We start from the raw sequence: 22,173 nt of genomic DNA, 5'->3' as shown, positions 1-22,173 counted from the left end.
TTAAGCAAAATAGGGAGAAATGATCTGTGGACGGAACCTGAACTGACGTGTTTGGCTATTTCTAAACAATCCCTAACATTTGCTTTGAAAGAATTTAGACTAGAGCGTATCATTCAGTCTATAGAATCTACTAGCCTTACCTCTAGGTTCCTAGATCTCAAACAGTGCTATAATTTGAAGCCTGTTCTAGATATTATCCAACACTTAACAGCCAAGAAACTGTTTCTCCAATTTTGGCTCGGGACACTGTCCCTCTACGCATTCAGGAACAGTTGGACGGGAGCAAAAAAAAACTGTTATGTCCCGGGTGCAAAACTGTTGAAGAAACAGAGATCCATGTGAATTTCTTTTGCCCTGCTTATAGAGCTATTAGGGCTAAATGGGTTCTCCAACTTTGTAGGAATCTGGGCATAAGAAGCTTGGGAGAGGTCTATAGGATATTAAAATATGATACCTACCCGGTTTTTGTTGTCACAATTGCCAAGTTTTTATTTGCATTGTGGTGCAAACGTAGACGTCTTGTGATTAGCTAGAGTAGAACATTTATATGATTCTTAATTTACTGTATGATCAATTTCCCTGATTTTAATGGTGCTTATTGTACTTAACCATTCTTTTAACTCTTATTTCAGTTTATTTATATTTTTAAAAACAAATAAGTGCCCTACAAGAAGCTGTTGATTAACATGCTGCTAATCTCGCCCTCAAATGTGATATTTGCGTACGTTTAACATTTATATGGGTTATTTTTGTGTGGGCGTATGACACTGTCTTTGCTGCTATGATCTCAGGGTTCAATTTGCTATTCGTAACACTAATAGCTACTGTTTTTCCCTGTTTAATTTTTATCTATTTCTCTTTTAATCTACCAGTTTGTCATTATATGATGATGATTTTATTAAAAAAAATTATTTTGTACTTTTATGGCAGAAACTGCCGAAATAAAGTGTTTTTGACTGACTGGCTAATTTGAATCAACAGACACTTAAGCTATAACATCTAAAACAAATCCTTTATACAAATGTACTGCCATTTTTTTTATTTTAAATGCTTTGACTTCACAGCCAGAGGTGAATTCATGATCAAGACTTTGAAAACAAATAATTCAACATTGTATCTGTATCTCATGTTTAAAAATGTTGTTTCCTTTGAAAATGCCAGACTTCCAGTCAGGAGTTTCCAAATTACAGGGCAATTACAGAAATCCGTCGCTTGCCTTTAGACCAAGAAGCTGCAACAACTGCTGGTTGGCAGACCACAGCTAGTGAGGAGCAAGGCACAGTCCACGTGTTTATTCTATACAGGTGCAACTTATGCAGGCAGGAAATTGTCAGAGGAAATTATAAGTGCTATAACTCTACAAAAAAGCCAGTACAGTAAACATCTCAGAAGAGGCATAATGATATCTTTCCCATAGACTGAGCACCAGCTGAAGTGCAGCATGCTGAGTGTGCGACAGCCACTATGATCTAAGCTAAGCAGTTCACTGTAAAGAGAATTGCCTTAGTTGATCTTGGAATTAAAGTTTTTAATGATCCAAAAAACAAGCTGATTGAACCTAATGTTCTATGCCATCCACAGGGCGCTGCCAAAGGAAAAGATCAAAAGTAATCTATCTTATTCTGCATTATGCTTACTGTATAAATCTGTAGTCCAACACTTGCACAGACATTTTAATGCAAGGTCTAACTGAACTCAGAAACCTTAATTTGATGATGGCATTAATAAACCTCAGAAACAGGCCTCACCTTTGGGGTGTATTTTCCAAATAAAAAAACAAAACATAAAGGGGAGAATAATTAAGAAAATAGTCAAAAACATTTCTAAACCTAATATCTTCAATAACCTAACTCTGCATGCTGGTGCATTCTCATGCTCCCTGTGTCTCCAAACATTTTGAAAGAGTTTTTGGCAGTGCATAACTAGTTTGTGTTTTCAGTTTACCAGGCTCAGTCGCTGTTGCTACGATTATACAGATCTATATGCTTACAGCTTTACCGGTCGAAGGATCTGGGCAGTTGTAGGACCTTGAAAAGGCTTCCAAGCAGAGTACAGTGCTAAACCAAATCACTTTTGTGAGAGGGCATCTATAAACAGAATTACCAATGAACAACAAACACACATATGGATTCATTAACCAGATTATTTGCTTCTAGTACAGGTATTAGATATATCCCACTGTCATCATGGGTGCTTAAAGTTAAGCCGAAGTAGGCAACGTCAGACTTTTTTGGGGAGTTGGGCAGATTGCCCCTTTCCCCATTCTCTAAGTGGTGTCCTAAACGAAGACATCCATCAGGTAAATGGTTCAATTCCTTTTAGGGTACACGGGCCAGTACGATACATAGGCACTCTGCAAGAGTTGCTGCCAAAGCGATCTACTGTAGTAACAGAATGCAGACAAAAGTATTTATTTGCAGCTCTCTTGGGGGTTAAAATCCCTTTGGATCAATTAATTTATTTCAGTCTCCATTCTTTCCAGCAAAGATGCCCCTGCAACGCAGCTCCTAAATCCAGAAGCCTAAACAATGAATAATTTATTTCTAAATCCTTCAAGCCAACCTGCTTGTCACCAAGCCTGTGATTAATGTCGATTTAAGGTCAGATCTGGTTCTCTCGACCAACCCATTTCCGGATTCCTGCTCTTTTGCTGGCTAAAATTACAAATATTGCCTTACATTAACACATTTTACCTGCAGACAAGGTATTTGTTGCTTTAACTGTCAACGGTACCATAAACTGCAATTTTTATCCGAAAATGTTAATCCTGTGTTGGGCTCTTTCTACTGAAGGGAATAAATGAAAGGCAAAAAACCCATTACTTGCTATTTTTACAATTGAAGAGTCAGAAGGAAGAAGACATCTTTAAAAGGAGTCTATTCTGGTACCCTGTGATTCTAGGGTGTTCTGGTATGCCTTCATTTTGTTCGGACTCTACAACATTAAAGGGGTAAACGTGCAGATGTCTTCAAGAATGGCATGCCTTGTTCTATCAAATAAAAAACCTATATTAGGACTGAAAATCCATTTCTGAAACTAAAAGTTCTGGTTGGCCTCTGTTTAACCTTTAGCTCTGTGTTCTGCGACAACCTAATCAGGTTTGACGAGATCACCCAGTAATGTGAGTACCAAGGACCCTGCAATTGGGTACTTTCCCATCAGGAAGTACACATAAGGGTGTTTGCCAGGCAGCTTTATCTTATGAATGGCTAGTTGAGAGCTTTTGAATGGGAAAGATGGCTTTCACAGTAGTACCAAGCATCCACAGCAATGTTAGGAGTAACTTCCGTTTACCTGTTATGCAGATGCTATGGTCTCCTGCAGCACCAATCCTACCTTTGACGCGGACATGATTTATGAATATCAGTGGCCTAAGCTGGATTTTGACACAGGTAAGGATAGGAACTCACAAGACACCTATGCATTCATGAGAATTAGCCTCCAAAACAAAGTTTCTGAACTGTATACACTTGTTGAAGTCAAACTTAAAAGGCATGCTCCGAGAAAAGCAAAAAATCTCCTTCCAGGTAAAGCGGACAGCAAAATGGCTTGGGGGCAAAGACACAATGTCATGCTCGAGACTTATCAACATCCAGGTGTTTTGTTAAGAGCACCTTGGGGATGATCATTGTTTTTGAAGCACACTTAAAGTGCCTCTGGTGGCTGTTCACCGTGACACATCTTGTGGCACTGCTGTGGCCAGCTTATGAACTCAACAGTAGGCTATATCGGAAGAGGTCAAAGACTAGACGTCCCCCTTTACTAGGTTAATATAACATACCAAGAAGAGAAAGGATCTATCAAGGAAAAGGGGGTCCATTCACAGGTTGAAAGGGGGGTTTACAGTCACTCTATAGTTGATTAGAAGCAACACTGCCTAAGAATACAATGAATCCTGTAAGTCAAAGAAAAGCGCTTACAGCATATATCCTATAGACTATATTATCGTATTTATTTGCAAACCACACCCACCGGGTTTCAAAGCACTGCACAATGGACTTTAGAAACAGAGTCTTCCACATAATGACCATGGAAGCAATTAAACAACAGCTGCCATTAATTCTGCAAGGCGACTATACACATATAATATACAGAACAAACTAAGGTTGAGAAGGTGTCTGAGCAAACAGATGGACAAGCAATATAAAGGAGCAGGCGACTAGAGAGTGGAAAGGCGAGTATTAAAGGCGAGCATTAAACACAAAATTGCTTTTATGCCGGTTTTAATTAGCAGCCGAATAAAGCTTTCCTTGACTTGACACACAAAACTTAAAACTTAAAACTTCATCTCAGATCTCTCGTATCTGAAACAGTCAATAAAAGGTAGGCATGGATGTACACTGCCATCCACCTAGGTATCAGGTCACTGTACAGTGCAAATTAAAAACAAAAAAATCAATCTTATGTTGAATGTGGCAGCATTCAGTAACTGTTGGCACTGTTGCCATTGTTACAAGAGACTAGCTAATGTTCATATAGGGGTGACGTACGTAATATAAGCGGAATAAGAAACCAATGTAACTATAAGATGAGAAGGCAATATACACTGGTATGTTAGTAGGAGAAGGCCAGATACGACAACTGGAGGCATCTACATGCAACTCAAATTGTGAGCAGGTTTCTATACTGTACCTGAGTTTGAGGAGATGGGCCGGAGAGAGTTGTTAGAAGCGTTACTGGTGATAAAACTTGGGCGTGGAAGGAATAGAGAGTATGGCTTTTCTTCTTCCTCTGGCTCGGAGTCTGACCCATCCTCCTCTTCTGGGTCATCCTCTGCCAGCGAGCTCTCCGAAGGATATTCATACATGGTCTGGAGGCTGGACTCATTGAAAGAAATCTTCATCTATTAAAGAAGAAAAAAAACAATTAGTAAGGCTACATCACACCAGCACTACTCGAGGTAGTAAGGCATAAAAAGACAGGACCCTTAAAAGAACTAATATTTAATGAGCAACTAATACTCTTTACGAAGGCCCTCTAAGAACCTTCTAAATGGGTTTTGTGGACTCCTCACTGTGTACAGCACGTGGATACCCTTGGTCTGTTAGCTCATTAGAAGTAATGAATAATAAGGATACAGCATATAAAGGGGGAACATCCTTTACGACGAAACTATTACCCTGCACTACCATTACAACGCGGGGATTACAACGAAAGTCGTTACAACGACTTTCGCTGGAGGGCGCTGTTGGATAGGAAATAGTTTAATTTTCTATCCAACACCTTCCCTACTATCCACGGGGACTAGAGTTGGAATAGAAAATTAATCTATTCCACGATCCAGCGCCCCCCAACGCAAGTCGTTGTAACGACTTGCGTTGTAATCCCCGCGTTGTAATGGCATGCGGGGTAAAAGCATGCGTTGTACTGACATACAACCCATATAAAAGGTGTCCTGCTTCTACATTTTCTCAATTAAAATGCAGTGGAGGACAACATAAGTTCATCATGTTAAGTTTGGGCGCTTGTTACATAATGAGCTCTGGCCCTCATTTGTGTCGGGCAGAGGCAAATTAACCAGCACCCACAGGCTCTTCGACCTGTGTCCCTTTCGGTAATTAGCGCTAGTGCCTTCATTGTGCCATCTTTTCTTGTGCCTGGTGCACAATGACGGAGCACTCTCCGGCGTGCCACTGTGCCAGACAGCCCTTGTCCACAGACACTTTTGAATAAAAGATCCCAACCTCTGTGAGAGATGTGCAGTTTGTAGCTATAGGTAACCTTATGGTTTCACACCACCTCCCCTGGATGTGGATTGAAGGATGAACTGTCAATAGGTGCAGATAAATGTATGCATATATGGTTATTTATAGACACACACATATATTGACCCAGCTGGCAGCTGTAAGCAGGTGCATGCCGATTCCTCGCCTGCCACCTTTCCGAAACCCCTCCACCAAGGAAGTGAACTGTAGACCACCCTAGAATTTAAAAATCAGCAAGGGAGTGTACCCCATGCGGCAATGCCCAAAAAGCAAGTGCGTAAGAACCACGCCAGGGCATTTTCATCCACACACAGGACCACACAAACCTTCTGTGACACCCACGTGCACTGGGGGACAAAAAAACTCTAAGCTACCGGAGACGAGTGCAAGGCACCACTGGTTGATGAAAATATATATTTTTATATTACATATTTGTAGTTTCACATCACATTTCACAATGTGAGACTGATGTGGCAGTTTTAACATAGCACATTTTTTGAAACCCAAATTCAAGTTTATACTGGCAGGTCCCAGGCTTCACATACTACCAGTGCGGATCTCTTACTTGGTCAGTATGGAAAACCAATCGCATTTGTGAAAACAAAAGCAATTTCCTATGGTTGCAAAGCAGCGTATATTTAGCTTGTTGCCCACCTCGAAAATGTACACAGTAAGACTACCTTCTGTTCCCAAATCATACGTAGATGTGTGCATGTGAAGAACAACAGAAAAGACACGAATTCAATCAGCTCCCGGATTGAGCTCTTTTAATGTTCATTGGACAGATTCCACAAAATCCTTGGTTTGAAGTTTGCATGAGGTTTAAACATTTTTCACCCGGGTTATTCCCCTTTGAAATACTGCTCCAGCACGAGGAATACACAGACCGTCTAAAAACCACTGCAGATTAAAAATACAAAAAAAAATAAGACCTAACAAAATAAGTCAGCAGCCTATGTTTGCTAAGTATAAACTCAAATTTTGAGAGCCTAATCATAGATACATTTTTATACCGCACTGATCTACCTGAAACGTTCACTTCACCAAAAACAAATGAAGGTGACTCTTTACAATCGAACAGTGTGGTTCTAAACTAGAAAAGGGGAGGAAAAATAGATAGATAGCACATTTATCAACCGATCTATCAACGTTAACAAATAAAAGGAGAATGGGTGAGAAGTTGAGAAGGTGGTAAAATTATTAAGGGACAGGGTGGAGGTGGTTGGAGTAGGCTGAAGGAGGGGGAAAAAGAGGAAGAATTGAAGGAGGAGGTGGGAAGTTATATCCCTATGTTGTTCAATGGTATTTTATATTTCTTTAAAAAGTGGACATTTACAACATGTGTAAGAGGTACATGTGAGCACAAAATAGGCATTTAATAGGCTGAATGATTTACCATGCTTACACGCATCCAGGCATTTTCTCGAGATCAGAGTTCACAAAACAACATCATAAGAAAGGGCTTAATTTCTTACCAATCCATTACACAACACTGCTGTAAGAGTCAAGCAAATATCTTACAAAAGAGCGGTGAGTCACAGGTGCGTTGCTTGCATATATGGCGAAATATAAGGGCTAACCGTTGGTTGAGACACTTGAAGGAGTTGGATCTGAGATCAACTTCTAGGCCCATCGACAAAGTTCCTGCTTATGCAATTCCTGATGCTAATTTAGCACCAGCTCAAGTCCCTTTTCCTTCCTTATACAATTACATTGCAATGCAAATTACAGGACTCCTCTCGCTTGACTGCTGCGCCCACTCATGGAGTGCCTCAAATGGAGACTGACGACAGTTTAGCCTGAGAGCAAGATTGCCGGCACGGCTACTTTCCAAAGAATTTGAAACAGTTGCAGTCACCCTGCCACCCACCCATCAATGGTTCACTAAGAGCCCTGAGCGCCAATCCAAAGAGCATGTAACTGCCGGTATCCAATGACCACGTTGCGTTAACAAGACCAAGGATGGACACACCTATAACACAAGACAATCACACACTTTTGAAAACGGGGAGAACACTGGTGCCCATGCTTGATCCATTTCAGAGAGACAAAGTCCTAAACTACAACAGAAGCGTCCTATCCTTCAGCTTCTCTGGTTGGCTAAGTAGACCTCTAAAGGAGACCCGGGGTTCCTTGCCAAACCATCTCCTTTCCCATAAGCGCCATCTAACCTCCAAAGCTGTATAGCATGGGGCTGTGTATAAAGATCAGATCTTCGAAATAGGATGTTGGTGCAAAAAATAACTCATCTCTTATAACCATGAAAATCGAAGGCCTTACTGTCACACCAGCTGCTCAGCAGTCAAAACACTTATTTTAAAATGCGTTTCCAGAATATCATGCTTTCTTTCTAATGATTATCACAGATACAAACACGGTATGCTGACACAGGAGTAGCTCTGTGACACACCACCGCACTCACAATCTCACCATTTATGCAGTTGGCTTGTAGGGCCACATGAGCACCTGAACACAATTTAGGTGGCTGTATGGGCTACAAAAGATGGTCAAATTGGGCATTATTAATGAAGTAAAGGCTTCGCCTAGTTAATGTCACAAACCGATACTGCAGCAAAAAAGAAAAAAACCGACAGTCCAAAAACATTAACATGTCACCTACACAACGATCAATCGTCTCTACCTGAGCACACATCCAGTACCCTGGCCAGAACACACAAATCAGAGCCAGATTTTAGAGATGTGTTCAAGCACGTAGAATTCACAGCCATGAGCATGACGCAGATGCATAAACCAGTTCCAGGTTGGTAATGTTGTGTTCATTCACTTAAGAGCACCCATTTAGCACCCTAACTAAGGTGCATAGGTCACCTCAGGTTTGTAAAGGTGGCTTCAAGCACAGCCAGACCCCTTACTGAACCAGATAGGTGAGCTCCAGATTTCTAAATTTATAATCAAGAACACAGGCGAGCACACAGCAAGCACCCTAACCCACCGCATACATCAGCTCCAGGCTTGAAAAGTTGTGCATAAGCTCCACAATGTGCTATGTATTCAACTAAAGTCCTTCCTCACACATTCCTCTAAAGTGCTAACCATTAAAACCATAAAATGACACCACGATAGGGCGAAGAGAAAGATTACAGATGCAGAGCGGGTTACTTTTAGGTGCATTACAACAGATGCAGAGCGGGTTACTTTTAGGTGCATTACAACAAATATCTAAGAAACATTGCGATGAGCTGCACCTAGTTTCGAGGACGAAGGTGTGGTAAGGCACATTTATTAATAGAACAGCAGGCGTGGGAGGAAAGCAAACATGCTACTCTGCTTATTTTGTGTGGTCAACCTCGTGTCCTTTGAAGAGCTGCATAGCGTGTAGGTAGCACATGTCCACAAAGTAGATTTAAGAGATCAGCCACAGGGGCAGCAAGTTACTAAGGAGTTCAGTCATAAGCTGATGTTAATACCCATGGGACTTAAGTAAAACATACCTGTAATTTTAGATCTAAGAAACCCGAGAGGCTATTCATTACCCTTCCTGTGCTGACAATCAACATTCAAGCTGGCTTTATCTCTACTATAGGGCGACAAAATCTGGATGCACTCCATGTAATTCTATTAAGAAAAACCACTGTCCCACAAAACACTACTTGCACTTTAGCCATTGGTGACAAAAACAGTGCAAAAGGTAAGCCACATTACAAAATCTAAGGAAATAGACTACATAATTGCATGACAAAGAGTAAAGATGGGAGAGCAGAGACGAGCACACTGAGGCAAACATGCTTCCATTCAGTCTTCGACATCATTTTACCATAGAAAATAATCATTACATTCGGTCAAGTTGATTTACTGCACACCAAGACTGAATCTATATTCTTAATAAAATACTTTACTTCTTTCTCTGTGCACGTTCTCTTTTTATAAAAATGTATTTTGGTTCATTATCTGTGGCAGGGTATACTCAGACATGAGTCCCTTTCTCACTGCTCCATCAGGATTCAAGCAAGCCGGGCCGAAGAAGGCTGAAATGCCAGAAACCGGTCCCCGATAGCTTGTCTCCTTTCTGGTGAAGAATTGGCTTGGTAGTTTAGTCTGCCCTGTTCCCATGATGCACTGGGCCAGGGACAGACTGATTTGCATATAGCCAGGTTCTGAGCTGGGATGGGGCAGTGAGATAAATAACGGTGATGGATCAAGCCCTGATCTTTGGACTGGGTAAGAGTGGTCTGTTTAACTCAGACACTCTGTTCATCACCACCCCCTTTTCTAAATCGTTTTTGGCCACTATAGGTGTGGCAGGGTATACTCAGACATGAGTCCCTTTCTCACTGCTCCATCAGGATTCAAGCAAGCCGGGCCGAAGAAGGCTGAAATGCCAGAAACCGGTCCCCGGTAGCTTGTCTCCTTTCTGGTGAAGAATTGGCTTGGTAGTTTAGTCTGCCCTGTTCCCATGATGCACTGGGCCAGGGACAGACTGATTTGCATATAGCCAGGTTCTGAGCTGGGATGGGGCAGTGAGATAAATAACGGTGATGGATCAAGCCCTGATCTTTGGATTGGGTAAGAGTGGTCTGTTTAACTCAGACACTCTGTTCATCACCACCCCCTTTTCTAAATCCATTCAGTCTTCGACATCATTTTACCATAGAAAATAATCATTACATTCGGTCAAGTTGATTTACTGCACACCAAGACTGAATCTATATTCTTAATAAAATACTTTACTTCTTTCTCTGTGCACGTTCTCTTTTTATAAAAATGTATTTTGGTTCATTATCTATGTAAATATATGTACAGAGATACATTGAATTCCAAACTTTGTTATATTGTATATTAAACTGACCGTCCTGATTGGACTTTTTCGGTTCCATTGGTTTATTGGTACTGACTGTGTGATTTTTTGTTAATGTGGGCTAGTATTACTTATGTTATTAAGAATATAGATTCAGTCTTGGTGTGCAGTAAATCAACTTGACCGAATGTAATGATTATTTTCTATGGTAAAATTATGTCAAGGACCAATTGTTGTCTATACTACTGAATACCCAGGTCCTTGGACTATATTGGGTCAGCCCCTGTTTTATAACAAATTCCATTCAGTCTTCAGCAGCAGCCCCTCGCCAGCCTCACAACTGTTGTTCGAATGTGGGGGCGATCTTGAGAGTTGAGGGGTACCGGCGTTAACAGAAACTAGTCTGATGAGAGAGGTCCCAGGATGAAGAGCTAGGTTAGTTATTCCAGTTCATCCCATGGCTCTGAGGAGACGCACAAGATGGTGGTTACCAGCGCACGTGGTGTGGATTTCCAGGCCTTCGAATTCCAGACCACGGTGACCGACTGTCCAAGATGTCCTCCAGAGAAATATAAAGATTGCGCATCGGGCGCAGCTGACAGAATGCGCTGCGTCTGGTATTATTTCAGTCTGCTTGCAAACTTTAGCAGGTGATAGTTCATTACAGGAGGGAGGCCACCAAAATGGGTTCATGCACAACACCACACTGCAGGATGTAAAGAGGTGGGGCGTATGCTTGTTTGTGACGATATGTACTGGTGATACTGATTTCCTGATAGCCACTAGAAGTCCTATTTAACAACTTGTTTCTGTACTGGATTCTCCGGCGCTCTTGGCTGGGAGAGAAGCTTTACCAGAAGCAATGGAGAAAATGCCTGTGTCGTTACAGAAGACTTCTTTATTACTGCTCAGCAATCCTTGTAAGAATAGTAAAGGCTAGGGATGTAGGGAGATACCCATGGGCCATGTCGTGCTCCGTAGTCTCTCCTCAAAACACTCTGCGCTGCTGCTCCAATAGGGCCCAGGGAGGCTGCAGAGAAAACGCCATGTTGGGAAGTCTATGCGGAGGTGTGCGTGGCCAAACTCGCCTTTCACACAATACAAATCAACCACTAGTGCTTTATGTTACCTTAATATCACATTAAAGGTCCATTTAAATGTGGTCTTAATATTATATCCAATGCAGCACAAGTTTGCCTTTAAAGGTTTGCCAAAATGCAATTAGGAGTTCTCAAAACCATGCACGTTTGCTCCTGGTGTAAGCATCCGGGAGAACAGGGGGGTTTTAATTGAAATGAGAGTGCCCAAGAAAGGGTTACCTGCTTTCCTTTCGGAAGATTGACCGGTTCAACGAAAAGGATCCATGCTGAGGTGATCAGGGTGTCCGTGGATATCAAGGAAAAGAAGCTGCCTCTGAAACCCAATTTACTGAAAATATATCATTTACATAGTAGCTGGGTATGATTCTCCAATGCAGAAGCACAGAGAGCCCCGCTTCGTTGTTTTATTGGGGACTAAATGGATGCATGGCTGGGACAGTGGAGATTTTGGTCTAATCAGAGGCAAGGGCAGCATAAGGGCTTTCTTCTTTAGGCAACACTGGAGTAAAATATCCTCCCCGCACATATTTATTTTTTTCCAAATAAAATGATGCCCCCTATTTTATGAATGCCTTTTTATTGTACGTAAAACCTTTTATATTGTGTGATTTTGTTTTCTATGTATTACTGATTTCCAATTAAGCAACAAAGTGATAATATGATGTCAATTTGTAACATATTGCATATTGGGGTGAAGCCATTAACCACATCGCTGCTGCACATTTTCCCCTCCGGTGCTGAAGGTTTCAGATTTACATCATTTCATGACGAGCTCAGCTCGTCATCAGCACAGCTCCACTGTGCCTCATGACGAGCTGAGCTCGTCATGAGCATGTAAAGGGTTAAAGCAAATCCGATACCTTATCTAAATTAATTCTCCTTCCTTGAAAATCTTGGTGTCTTTGCAGGTTGGTAGGCTAATAATATGGGAGGGACATTAAAGGTACAGTGATGCAGACAGCAAAGACCAATAGTCACTTAGTAGGAGCTAGGAATATGAACCAGTGAAGCAGGCAAAGGCCCAAGGGCCAGTGCCAGATGTAAATCAAAAACAGAAGCTCCAAAGAAATGCAGCAAAAAATGGACCCTGTGAAACACGTTGGTGGATGCGGGGGGTGTGTTTTGAAGAGTCAGGAGGAAGCACCATGATTCATAGGCTATGAAGAAAAAAATACTACAGAAATGTGGATCTTCTAAGCCTGAAGATACTGGAACATGTTCCAGCCCACCAAACAAATGAGATGACAAAACTAGCATAGAAAGAACTAGGAGGATGCTCAAATTTGAAAAAATTAACCACCATCCTCACGGGGGAAAGAGACTCTGGTCCCAAGGGGCTGAGTCTCAGTGTTTAGAAGGCAGCTGGGGTTTTTAAAGAACTAGTAAAGGGTAAGGTCTGTATACGGTTAGGCTTACAGACCTGCCTTAATTCTGAGGTTAGAAATGTCTCCGCAGAATTTAGCAACACCACACACCTCAGAGTTGTCCCTCGCCGAGAAAAAGTATTTCCCTGTGACCCGAAATGACAGACTGTGCTCTGAAATGGATAACACAGACTTCCAAGTCTTTAATATCACTTGCAACTATAGAAACAGATGGTCTTTCAAATTCTGCACCTTTATAATAGGTTCATGAAGAGGATGGGGGAGGAGGATGGGTCTATACCTGCTCTCCCTCGCTCCCTCCTGCCCTCGCTGACTCCTACCCAGAGCTGCCTGATATCGTTGATATTGCGCTGCTGAGCCTTCCCAACGCCGCTCTCCTCACTTTCACATTTGCATTACATAGCGCTGCTGCCCTCGCTTAGCGCTCGAACGTGCCTGCCTGATTGTGCGCAACTGTACCTGCATATATTCATGTTTTTTAACCCTTGTGCATGAAAGCTGCATTTGTTCACTGTTTGGGATCGTGTTTTATCAATTACGCTCCAAGTTTCCTCAAACTCGGTCTGCTTGCGTGTTATTTCCGCCGCCATTTGCTGTGTTGTTGTTGTTGCCCTGAGACCGCCCCCTCCACCACGCAACTGCCTCCCATCGGATCCTCCCTCGCCCCTCCCCTTCCCACTACCCATATATGACAGATGCACTCTCGTGCAGCGTTCACGCGCAGCGATCGCGCCCCAGTCGCGCCGAAGGTGCACCAAAGGTAAGCCCGTCTACGCCCGTCCGCGCCTGGACCGCGCCCAGCGCCAGACCCCCTGGTCCTCGCACCACCCACCTCCCCCGCATTACCTACGATGCCACCACCCTCCTAGCCCTTAACCCCGGCCGACTCCCCCACTGTGTCCAAGCCACTCCTGGACACACCCATGGTCCCTTCTCCTGCAAATACTGCAAGTTCGACGGCAGCAACATCAAATCCTCATCCAGGGACACAAATCAGATATCTGACTCCAACCACCTAAAATGCATCCTGCTCAACACCCGCTCAGTCCACAGACACGACATCGAACTTTGGCATTTACTAGACACCATCTCTCCCGACGTCGCCTTCCTGACAGAAACATGGATGAACGCCTCATCAGCCCCTGACATCACCATTGCCATCCCGGAAGGATACAAGATCATCCGTAAGGATCGCACCGACCAAACAGGAGGAGGCATCGCTATTGTCCATAAGAACTCCATCCGCATCTCAACCAGCTCAGACGTCAACCTCGCTAGCGCCGAACACCTTCACTTCCAGATCCACACCGACCCCAAGACCACACTCAGAGGCACCCTCCTATACAGGCTTCCAGGACCCCGTGCAAAATTCAGCGACGTTATCACCGACTTCATCACCCCACACGCCCTCCCCTCCGAGGAATACATCCTACTGGGAGACCTCAACTTTCACTTGGAAAAGAGCAACGACAGCAACACCACCTCCCTTCGGGACAATCTCGCCAACCTCGGACTCAAACAACTTGTCTCTACGCCCACCCACATCGCAGGTCACACACTTGACCCCATCTTTACCTCCAGCAAACATGTCTCCTTCAGTCACACCACTACCCTCCAGTGGACGGACCACAGCTGCGTAAACTTTTTCTACAATAAAACCACCACTCACAACCAACCTCAACCTACTCTACGAAGAAACTGGAACAAAATCACCATCGACCAGATCTCCTCATCGCTTCTTCAAAACCCCCCTGCCCACTCCTCAAACCCCGACCAAGCAGCGATTAACCTCACCCAATGGCTATCCAACAGCGCCGACATCCTAGCACTGCCGAAAAAACGTCAAATCAAACTTGGCAGCAAAAACGCCTCCTGGTTCAACGATGATCTTAAGAAATCGAAGAAACTCTGCTGCTCCCTCGAGAAGGCCTGGAAAAAAGACCCAAACACCAGCACCAGGGACGCCTTCAAAAACCACCAACTGATCCGGACTGCCAAGAAAGCCGCATTCAAAGACCGACTAGACAACAACACCCACAACAGCAAGGAACTATTCAACATCGTCAAAGAATTCACCAACCCCTCAGCAAACTCCAATGATATCACCCCCTCTCAAGCACTCTGCGACTCCCTAGCCTCGTTCTTCCACAACAAAATCGCAGACATCCACAACAGCTTCAACAACCAACCCGGAGACCATCCCACCCAATCTTCTGGCGTACCCTCACCCCCCTCGAACATCCTTTAATGACTGGAACCCAATCTCCACCGAGGACACCATCCGCCTGATTAACTCCATCCACTCAGGATCCCCCACAGACCCATGCCCTCACCACATCTTCAACAAAGCAGACTCCATCATAGCACCACACCTCCGAGACGTCATCAACTGCTCCCTCAACTCCGCCACCTTCCCGGAAAGCTGGAAACACGCCGAACTCAGCGCCCTTCTGAAAAAACCCACAGCGGACCCCACCGAACTCAAAAACTACCGCCCCATCTCGCTCCTTCCATTCCCGGCCAAAGTCATCGAGAAAGCCGTCAATAACCAGCTCGCCGCCTACCTCGAAAGCAACAAATCCCTCGACTCCTCACAGTCCGGCTTCCGAGCCAAACACAGCACGGAGACCGCCCTCATCGCAGCAACAGACGACATTCGAACTCTACTTGACAATGGAGACACAGTCGCCCTCATCCTCCTAGACCTATCCGCAGCCTTTGACACAGTCTGCCATAGAACTCTTCTACAGCGCCTCAAAAACATCGGAATCCAAGGAAAAGCATTGGAATGGATCACCTCATTCCTCACCGGTAGAACCCAGAGAGTCCGCCTCCCACCATTCAAGTCCGAGGCCACTGAAGTCATCTGCGGCGTACCCCAAGGTTCCTCACTCAGCCCCACCCTCTTCAACGTATACATGAGCCCCCTCGCGACCATCGCTCGCCAACACAACCTCAACATCATCTCCTACGCAGATGACACCCAACTGATCATATCACTCACCAAAGACCCCAACACCGCCAAAACCAACCTACATGAAGGTATGAAAGAAGTAGCAGAGTGGATGAAGCACAGCCGTCTGAAACTGAACTCAGACAAAACAGAAGTCCTTATCTTAGGCACCTCCCCCTCCGCTTGGGACGACTCTTGGTGGCCAGAGGCCCTTGGAAAAGCACCCATCCCGACGGACCACGCACGGAACCTGGGCATCATCCTGGACTCCTCACTCTCTATGAACAGACAAGTCAACGCAGTCTCATCTTCATGCTTCAACATCCTCCGCATGCTCAAAAAAACATTTCGCTGGATCCCCACCGAAACCAGAAAAACAGTCACCCATGCACTGGTTACAAGTCGCCTGGACTACAGAAACACCCTATACGCCGGTATCACCGCAAAACTCCAGAAAAAACTCCAACGCATCCAGAACGCATCAGCCAGACTCCTACTAGACATCCCGCGTAAAGACCATATCTCCAGCCACCTGAAAAACCTCCACTGGCTCCCCGTCAATAAGAGGATTACTTTCCGCCTCCTAACCCACGCTCACAAAGCACTCTACGAACGTGGACCCGAATGCCTCAACAAACGACTTTCCTTCTACACCCCCCCTCGCCAGCTACGATCTTCCAACCAAGCCCTTGCTACCATTCCTCGCATCAATAAAACCACCATGGGAGGTAGATCCTTCTCCTACCTCGCAGCTAAAACCTGGAACTCACTCCCCACTCACCTACGCCTCACTCAGAACCACCTAACATTCAGAAAGCAACTTAAAACCTGGATATTCGACAAGTAATTCCCATCCCTTCCTCAAGCGCCTTGAGACCCTCTGGGTATGTAGCGCGCTATATAAATTTCTGACTTGACTTGACTTGACTTGACACAGCTTCTTTACTGTAATAGAAAATCCCAATTGTCAAAGGCTCACAGCAAGGACGGTCTTGCAATTAAAGCGAGAAACAAGGCAGCCTGCCTAGACCAAAGAAATCCAGTTATGGCTCGCTCCCTTCACTATGCATACCTACCTAAAGAGCTGCAGACATAAGAATCAGAATAAGTGGCCTTTTTGCTTCAAATACCAAAGAACTGCAACTCAGATAAAAACGTCCTTGAACGCACCAAGGACAGTTTGAGACCCCCACCTGCAGGAATGTGTAGCAACTTCTAGATACACAACAAAACAGTGTCAACACACGACCACATGTGCTGCGTCAGAGCCTGTAAATAATATCTTTCCATCCTCTTGCGAGTTTTTTAAAGCCCTGTGATCTTTTTTAATTAAAAGGCTTCCACGTAGTCGGGCTAAATGAGACAGCCGCAGTTGAAGTAATCATCCGGGCTTTCTACTCTACCTTGGAGCCTGAGGATTAGTGCCATGCGAGAACTGTTTAATAACAACTGACCGGGCGGGTCTGACCTACTTTCTACAATTATACTTTTTCATCAATAAACGATCTAGTTAAACAAACTTTATGTACAGTTACCAGCATTATGTAAACAAATCATGTGAGGAAAAATAATGCAAACAATGATAAAAATTAGGGTGTCCCCAAATTAATGTAAAACAAGCTGACAAAAACAACTAAAAAACACCAAGAAAAACTTTGGAAATACTTCAAATCTGGGTACGGAAAGGAACTATAAAATTAAGAAAAACAACCCATAGATTGACAATTCCCTACGGTCGATAATAAATGTAACAACTTTCCACCCAAAAAAATCAAAGTACCTTTTCAAACTGATAAAAAAAACTCTCCAGCAGTGTTGTCAAGTGCAGAATCTGGGATAGAACGGAAGATGCCCATAAAACGAAAACTAGCCCATGTGGAAGAGTGAAAGACAGATGGCAAGTCCTTATTTAAGTGAAAAAGTGAATGGACTATTCCAACTATTAGTTAATATGAAAAACCCGCTATGTTACACATATGTATTCTAATTAAATGGCCTATGGATTTTTTTTTTTTTAATAAAGCACTGGAAATAATCATATAGGTTCAAAAAAGTGTTAGTTTCCGTACAACATGCACTGCAAGAAATGAACTGAATTCATTTTTTTATTTCTTGAATTTTTCCTTCGATTTTTCATTTAAATGTACAACTTTAAGCAAAAAGACTTTTCAAAGTATTAAACATAAACCCACTTAATATTTAGAAGAACCCAAATGTGATGAAAGCAGCATGATCTCTATGCAATTTGAGGTGACAATTCTTCACAAAGACTGCTAATAACTAGAACTAGGTAGACAATTTCTCAAACCCTGCCACTCCCATGACCTCTCACCTGATATTATGAAACGTCCCTTTCAAACTACATAATCTGTGATTGTGATCCACGCCCATACCATTTAAGTCCTAAAATATCACAAAACACAAGGTTTCTGGATGATTCAAATAGATTCCAATGTACATTTTTTATTCCTTTTGCAGTGGTATTTTTCAGTTACAATAGTAATGTCAATCTGGCATTTCACCCCCCCTTTGCCAAATAATTCTCTTAACTGTAGAGTCCTGCCTGGCTAAAAGGACATGATTACATAACCTTTCCAGCTAAGCATACACTCTTTTCTGGAGATTCATTGCCGACATTGATGGTGGGGGCAATAAGAGAATGTCTGTAAACCCTCCTCATTGGCCAATCAAGGATTGGCTAAATGGGCTGTGTTCAACAAAAATGTGCTCCACCGGTGCAAATATATACCATCGGCCACCTTTCACAGTGCTGCACTGGAGGCATGGAGCTTCTTCCTTAAGACGACAGAGTCCACTTTTGTATGAAGCTGGGTTTCTCAGTTGCAAACTTTCACCCACCATGCAAAACGATCTTAGTTTAGGCAAACACCGTTTCTCTTCGCAGCCTAGTCTTCACTTTATTAGAACATGCCCAAGATGTAAGGCTATTCCAGAGAATACACATTATTGATCAGACAACACTTGAATCGAGAAATCACTCAGTTAAGCACCCAGACTAATTCAGTTAAATTAAGAATTATTTTAGGATTAAAAAGAGCCAGAACATCAAAAGTTGAATCAGTCACTTAAAAGATATACAGTTTTAAAGTAATAGTTTAATTCCACATCTCTCCATTCTGCAGTAATGTTCCTTTATGGTAGTCCTATATGACTACCGGAGGCCTCCTACCACTCCACGAGCACAGTATGACAGTAGGACGCCCACCGGTAGGGTGGCTCCTTTCTTCAGTACGGTCGGAGAGGCTGGGTGATAGTCACCTGGTGCCAACAAGTACAGCTCACATCTTCCAAACTCCTCAGAGTTCCATCCTCATACCTACGCCCAGTGTGTGGAAGTTGGCTGGGTCGGTCACTTCCAATTTTGAAAAATAAACCAGTGCTACGCCAGTTGCAAGTGGTCAACTGGTCAACTGGTCTGCAAGCTTCAGTCTTGTTATGTCCCTGGGAGTAATCTATGATCCTCTTTTTAAATACAGGCAGTTCTTGATGTGGGTGATTACGACACTCCCCCACTGCAGCAGCAGTCTCCTCTGCTTCCAAGTTCTGTACCGCAAGCATTTGTGGTCTGGCTGCCTTACTCGAGATGTCAGACTTCCAGTAGTGTTCTGTCTCTTGGGGCCACATGCAAGTCTGGGCTAAGTTAGCCACACAGGTTTCTCACTTGAGGCTAAACCTCAACGAAGCCGGTGGTTTGTTAGAAGCTGTTCAAAGTATCACACCCCTTAACTGTAGAAAGTGGAATGCCCCTAACAAGGGCAATTTACGTTTGTTCCATTCCCTGGCAAACTTATTTTTCTCGATTTCATAATCTTTGAACTTTCAATGAACCCACTGTACCTCATCTCCTGCAAGGAACCTTTAGATGCTGCAAAATTGGGCTAGCCAAGGTTCCTCCCATTTTCTAGACAAGCCAGGTTTGTGCTCTTAACCCCTTAAGCGCTGCTGTCTGCCAACGGTCGTCCCGAGCACAACCTTGCCAGAGCTGCGCGCGACCGTTGGCCGACGGGCCAGCGCTCGTTATTCGAACGTCCAGCACTGGGTGCTGAACGTTCGACGCAGCTAAGAGGTTAATGGTATCGGCAACACCATAAAGGTTATGTTTACAGGTAAGGTGATTACATTTATTCAAGTGGATACATTTATTCAAGTGGATTATTGTATAGAAAACATAATTCCTTTCCTGGGTTTGCTGCCCATCACAGCGCCCAGCAGTCTAGGCCCCAAATCTATGCAGTGTTTCTACACAGAGCCAGTGCAGGATTTTGACAGCCGGAAACAAAAGTCGTCCCCCTCACCCCCTCCCAAGTCCCCTAGCAACAGGGACACATTTGTGGCATTTGGTTGCCATTTTGTCACCCGTGATGTGCTGCCTCTAATGTACCTATCTATTACGGCCTAAATGTAGCCTCCGCTCTGCTTCTATCGAAAGTCTCGGAGTCGAATGATTGACTTTCCGCATTAATTAAAGGTACATATTACTGAGAAGGAGTAGTGATTAGGCCTGAGAGTAATAACAGACAAGTCTTTTTAATAAAAAGGTATTCGACAAGCATTGTTAAGGGCATAATAAACAATAAGACGTGTTTCACAACAGAACAATCTTAAATATGAAGTCGGTGGGTGCTCAGACACACTAGTCCTCGAGCGGCAATGGCAAACTGAAGCAAAGGAAACTGGTTTCAGAAAATATTTATCCAAGAAAGAGAAGATGTATTTAGAAAGTGATGTATGGAATGTAGATCAATTAACTCGTTCAACAAGTGAAACAGACCGGTAATCGCCTGGGGTATCGCAGCAGATTTAAGACAGGACCTTTCTAAAAGAGGACTAAGATCTCTGTAAATTTGAGCCTCAAACCCCTTCCCATTTCATCCATCTTTGATCAAACAGCAGATTATCAATTTTAATCGAGCTTTGAGTATATTACCCTGAACTGTATATATATTGACGAGTTTTAAGGATACAAGGCATTCGACAATAGTCTCTTGAAGTTTAATCTCTTTTTAAATATTTATTGTAAAAAAATGTATGTAATTTTATTGCAAAATATGTATTTTATGTACCGCTTTTATGACTTAATTGTCGAATAAAGTTTATGAAATCGCAATGGTGATTCTGGGTCCCTCAATGAGTGGAGAGCCTCTGGCCGTAGGACTCACTGCAAAGGATCACTGCCACATCTAAGCATCTACTTGGGTGCTCATGGATTCACATTGCTCATGGAGGACCAGCTACAACCTCCAATGCAGTCTAGGAGGGGAGGTTCCTATGTGGTTTGTCTTACGTGACAAGCACAATAAGACCTATATATGAATTTACTCGCAATGTACATAGCATACACACAAAAGTGTAGTACAATCAAAAGAATACCCATCCTGCAACAGTTGTATTTATCATCCATGCTCACTCCAATCAAATGGGAAATTTCATGCTGGCGACTGATAGAGATTTTATCATTCGCCTGCTCACATCCACAGATTGCACACATGACCTGTCTATTTCCAATGCACGCATTTTCAAATGTTAAATTCCCCATCCTCCTTCATTTCCCCAGGTATGGTTTGCTATTTCAATGCCCGGCCAACACAAAACACATGTCTAATCCCAGAGTGTCTAATTCCCCCGCTTTTCACATGGCTTTCCTCCAGGGCCAGCGGCATTTCTTCCACTACTCACTTTGGAGGTGGGGGTCGAGAAAGTGGGTATGTGTCAGATACCTACTTTTCTATCACCTATTGCCAGTCTCCTTTATAGTACATGTAGAACAATACATGGCTTTCTTGCCTCTGAAATATAGAGATTGCTGTGTGTGATCTGAACACTGAAAACTGTGGTGGATGTTCCACACCACATATGCCCAAAGCACGAGGTGTCATTCCCATGAAAGCGAAATTACACAAAATTGTTAGCAATTAAACTGCTGATCAAGGTTAGAAACAAAGCTTGGCTCACATAGCAATCAATGGTCTTGGCTCAGGTACAAAAACAGAATATTGTTTTTTACCAGGAAGAGATCACACACTGTCCTGACTGAAACTCACCAAGTGTGTCAGAGGTAACAATCCGACCCTCGTGAAACCTGTCGCAGTTTCACCATTCTGTGCCAAGTCACTGTCCTCGTCAGAAACGGAATGCTGAACTTGCACACCCTTACATGTCCTAGTGCCATTACATTTTTATGTCTTGCCTGCAGGCAGTGCGAATACACTGTCGCTTGGCAACGATCTATTGTGTTTAATAATAAAAAAATCTT

The 22,173-nt window shown here is 43.4% G+C and overlaps 1 protein-coding gene across 2 annotated transcripts in view; it reads right to left on the bottom strand.

Moving 5' to 3' along the window:
- The window catches only part of TPRN (taperin), a 177,600-nt gene that overhangs the window by 10,078 nt on the left and 145,349 nt on the right, over positions 1–22,173 (bottom strand). For both annotated transcript variants that reach the window (XM_086921243.1, XM_086921242.1), the window contains exon 2: positions 4,633–4,843. In XM_086921243.1, coding sequence (XP_086777369.1) covers positions 4,633–4,843 — 211 coding nt within the window. The remainder of the gene's footprint in view (positions 1–4,632; positions 4,844–22,173) is intronic.

Source organism: Lissotriton vulgaris, chromosome 5 (assembly GCF_964263255.1).
Source record: "Lissotriton vulgaris chromosome 5, aLisVul1.2, whole genome shotgun sequence".
Classification (NCBI taxonomy): Eukaryota; Metazoa; Chordata; class Amphibia; order Caudata; family Salamandridae; genus Lissotriton; species Lissotriton vulgaris.
Note: the sequence above shows the minus strand (reverse complement) of the source record. Positions and strands in the feature narration are given on the sequence as shown.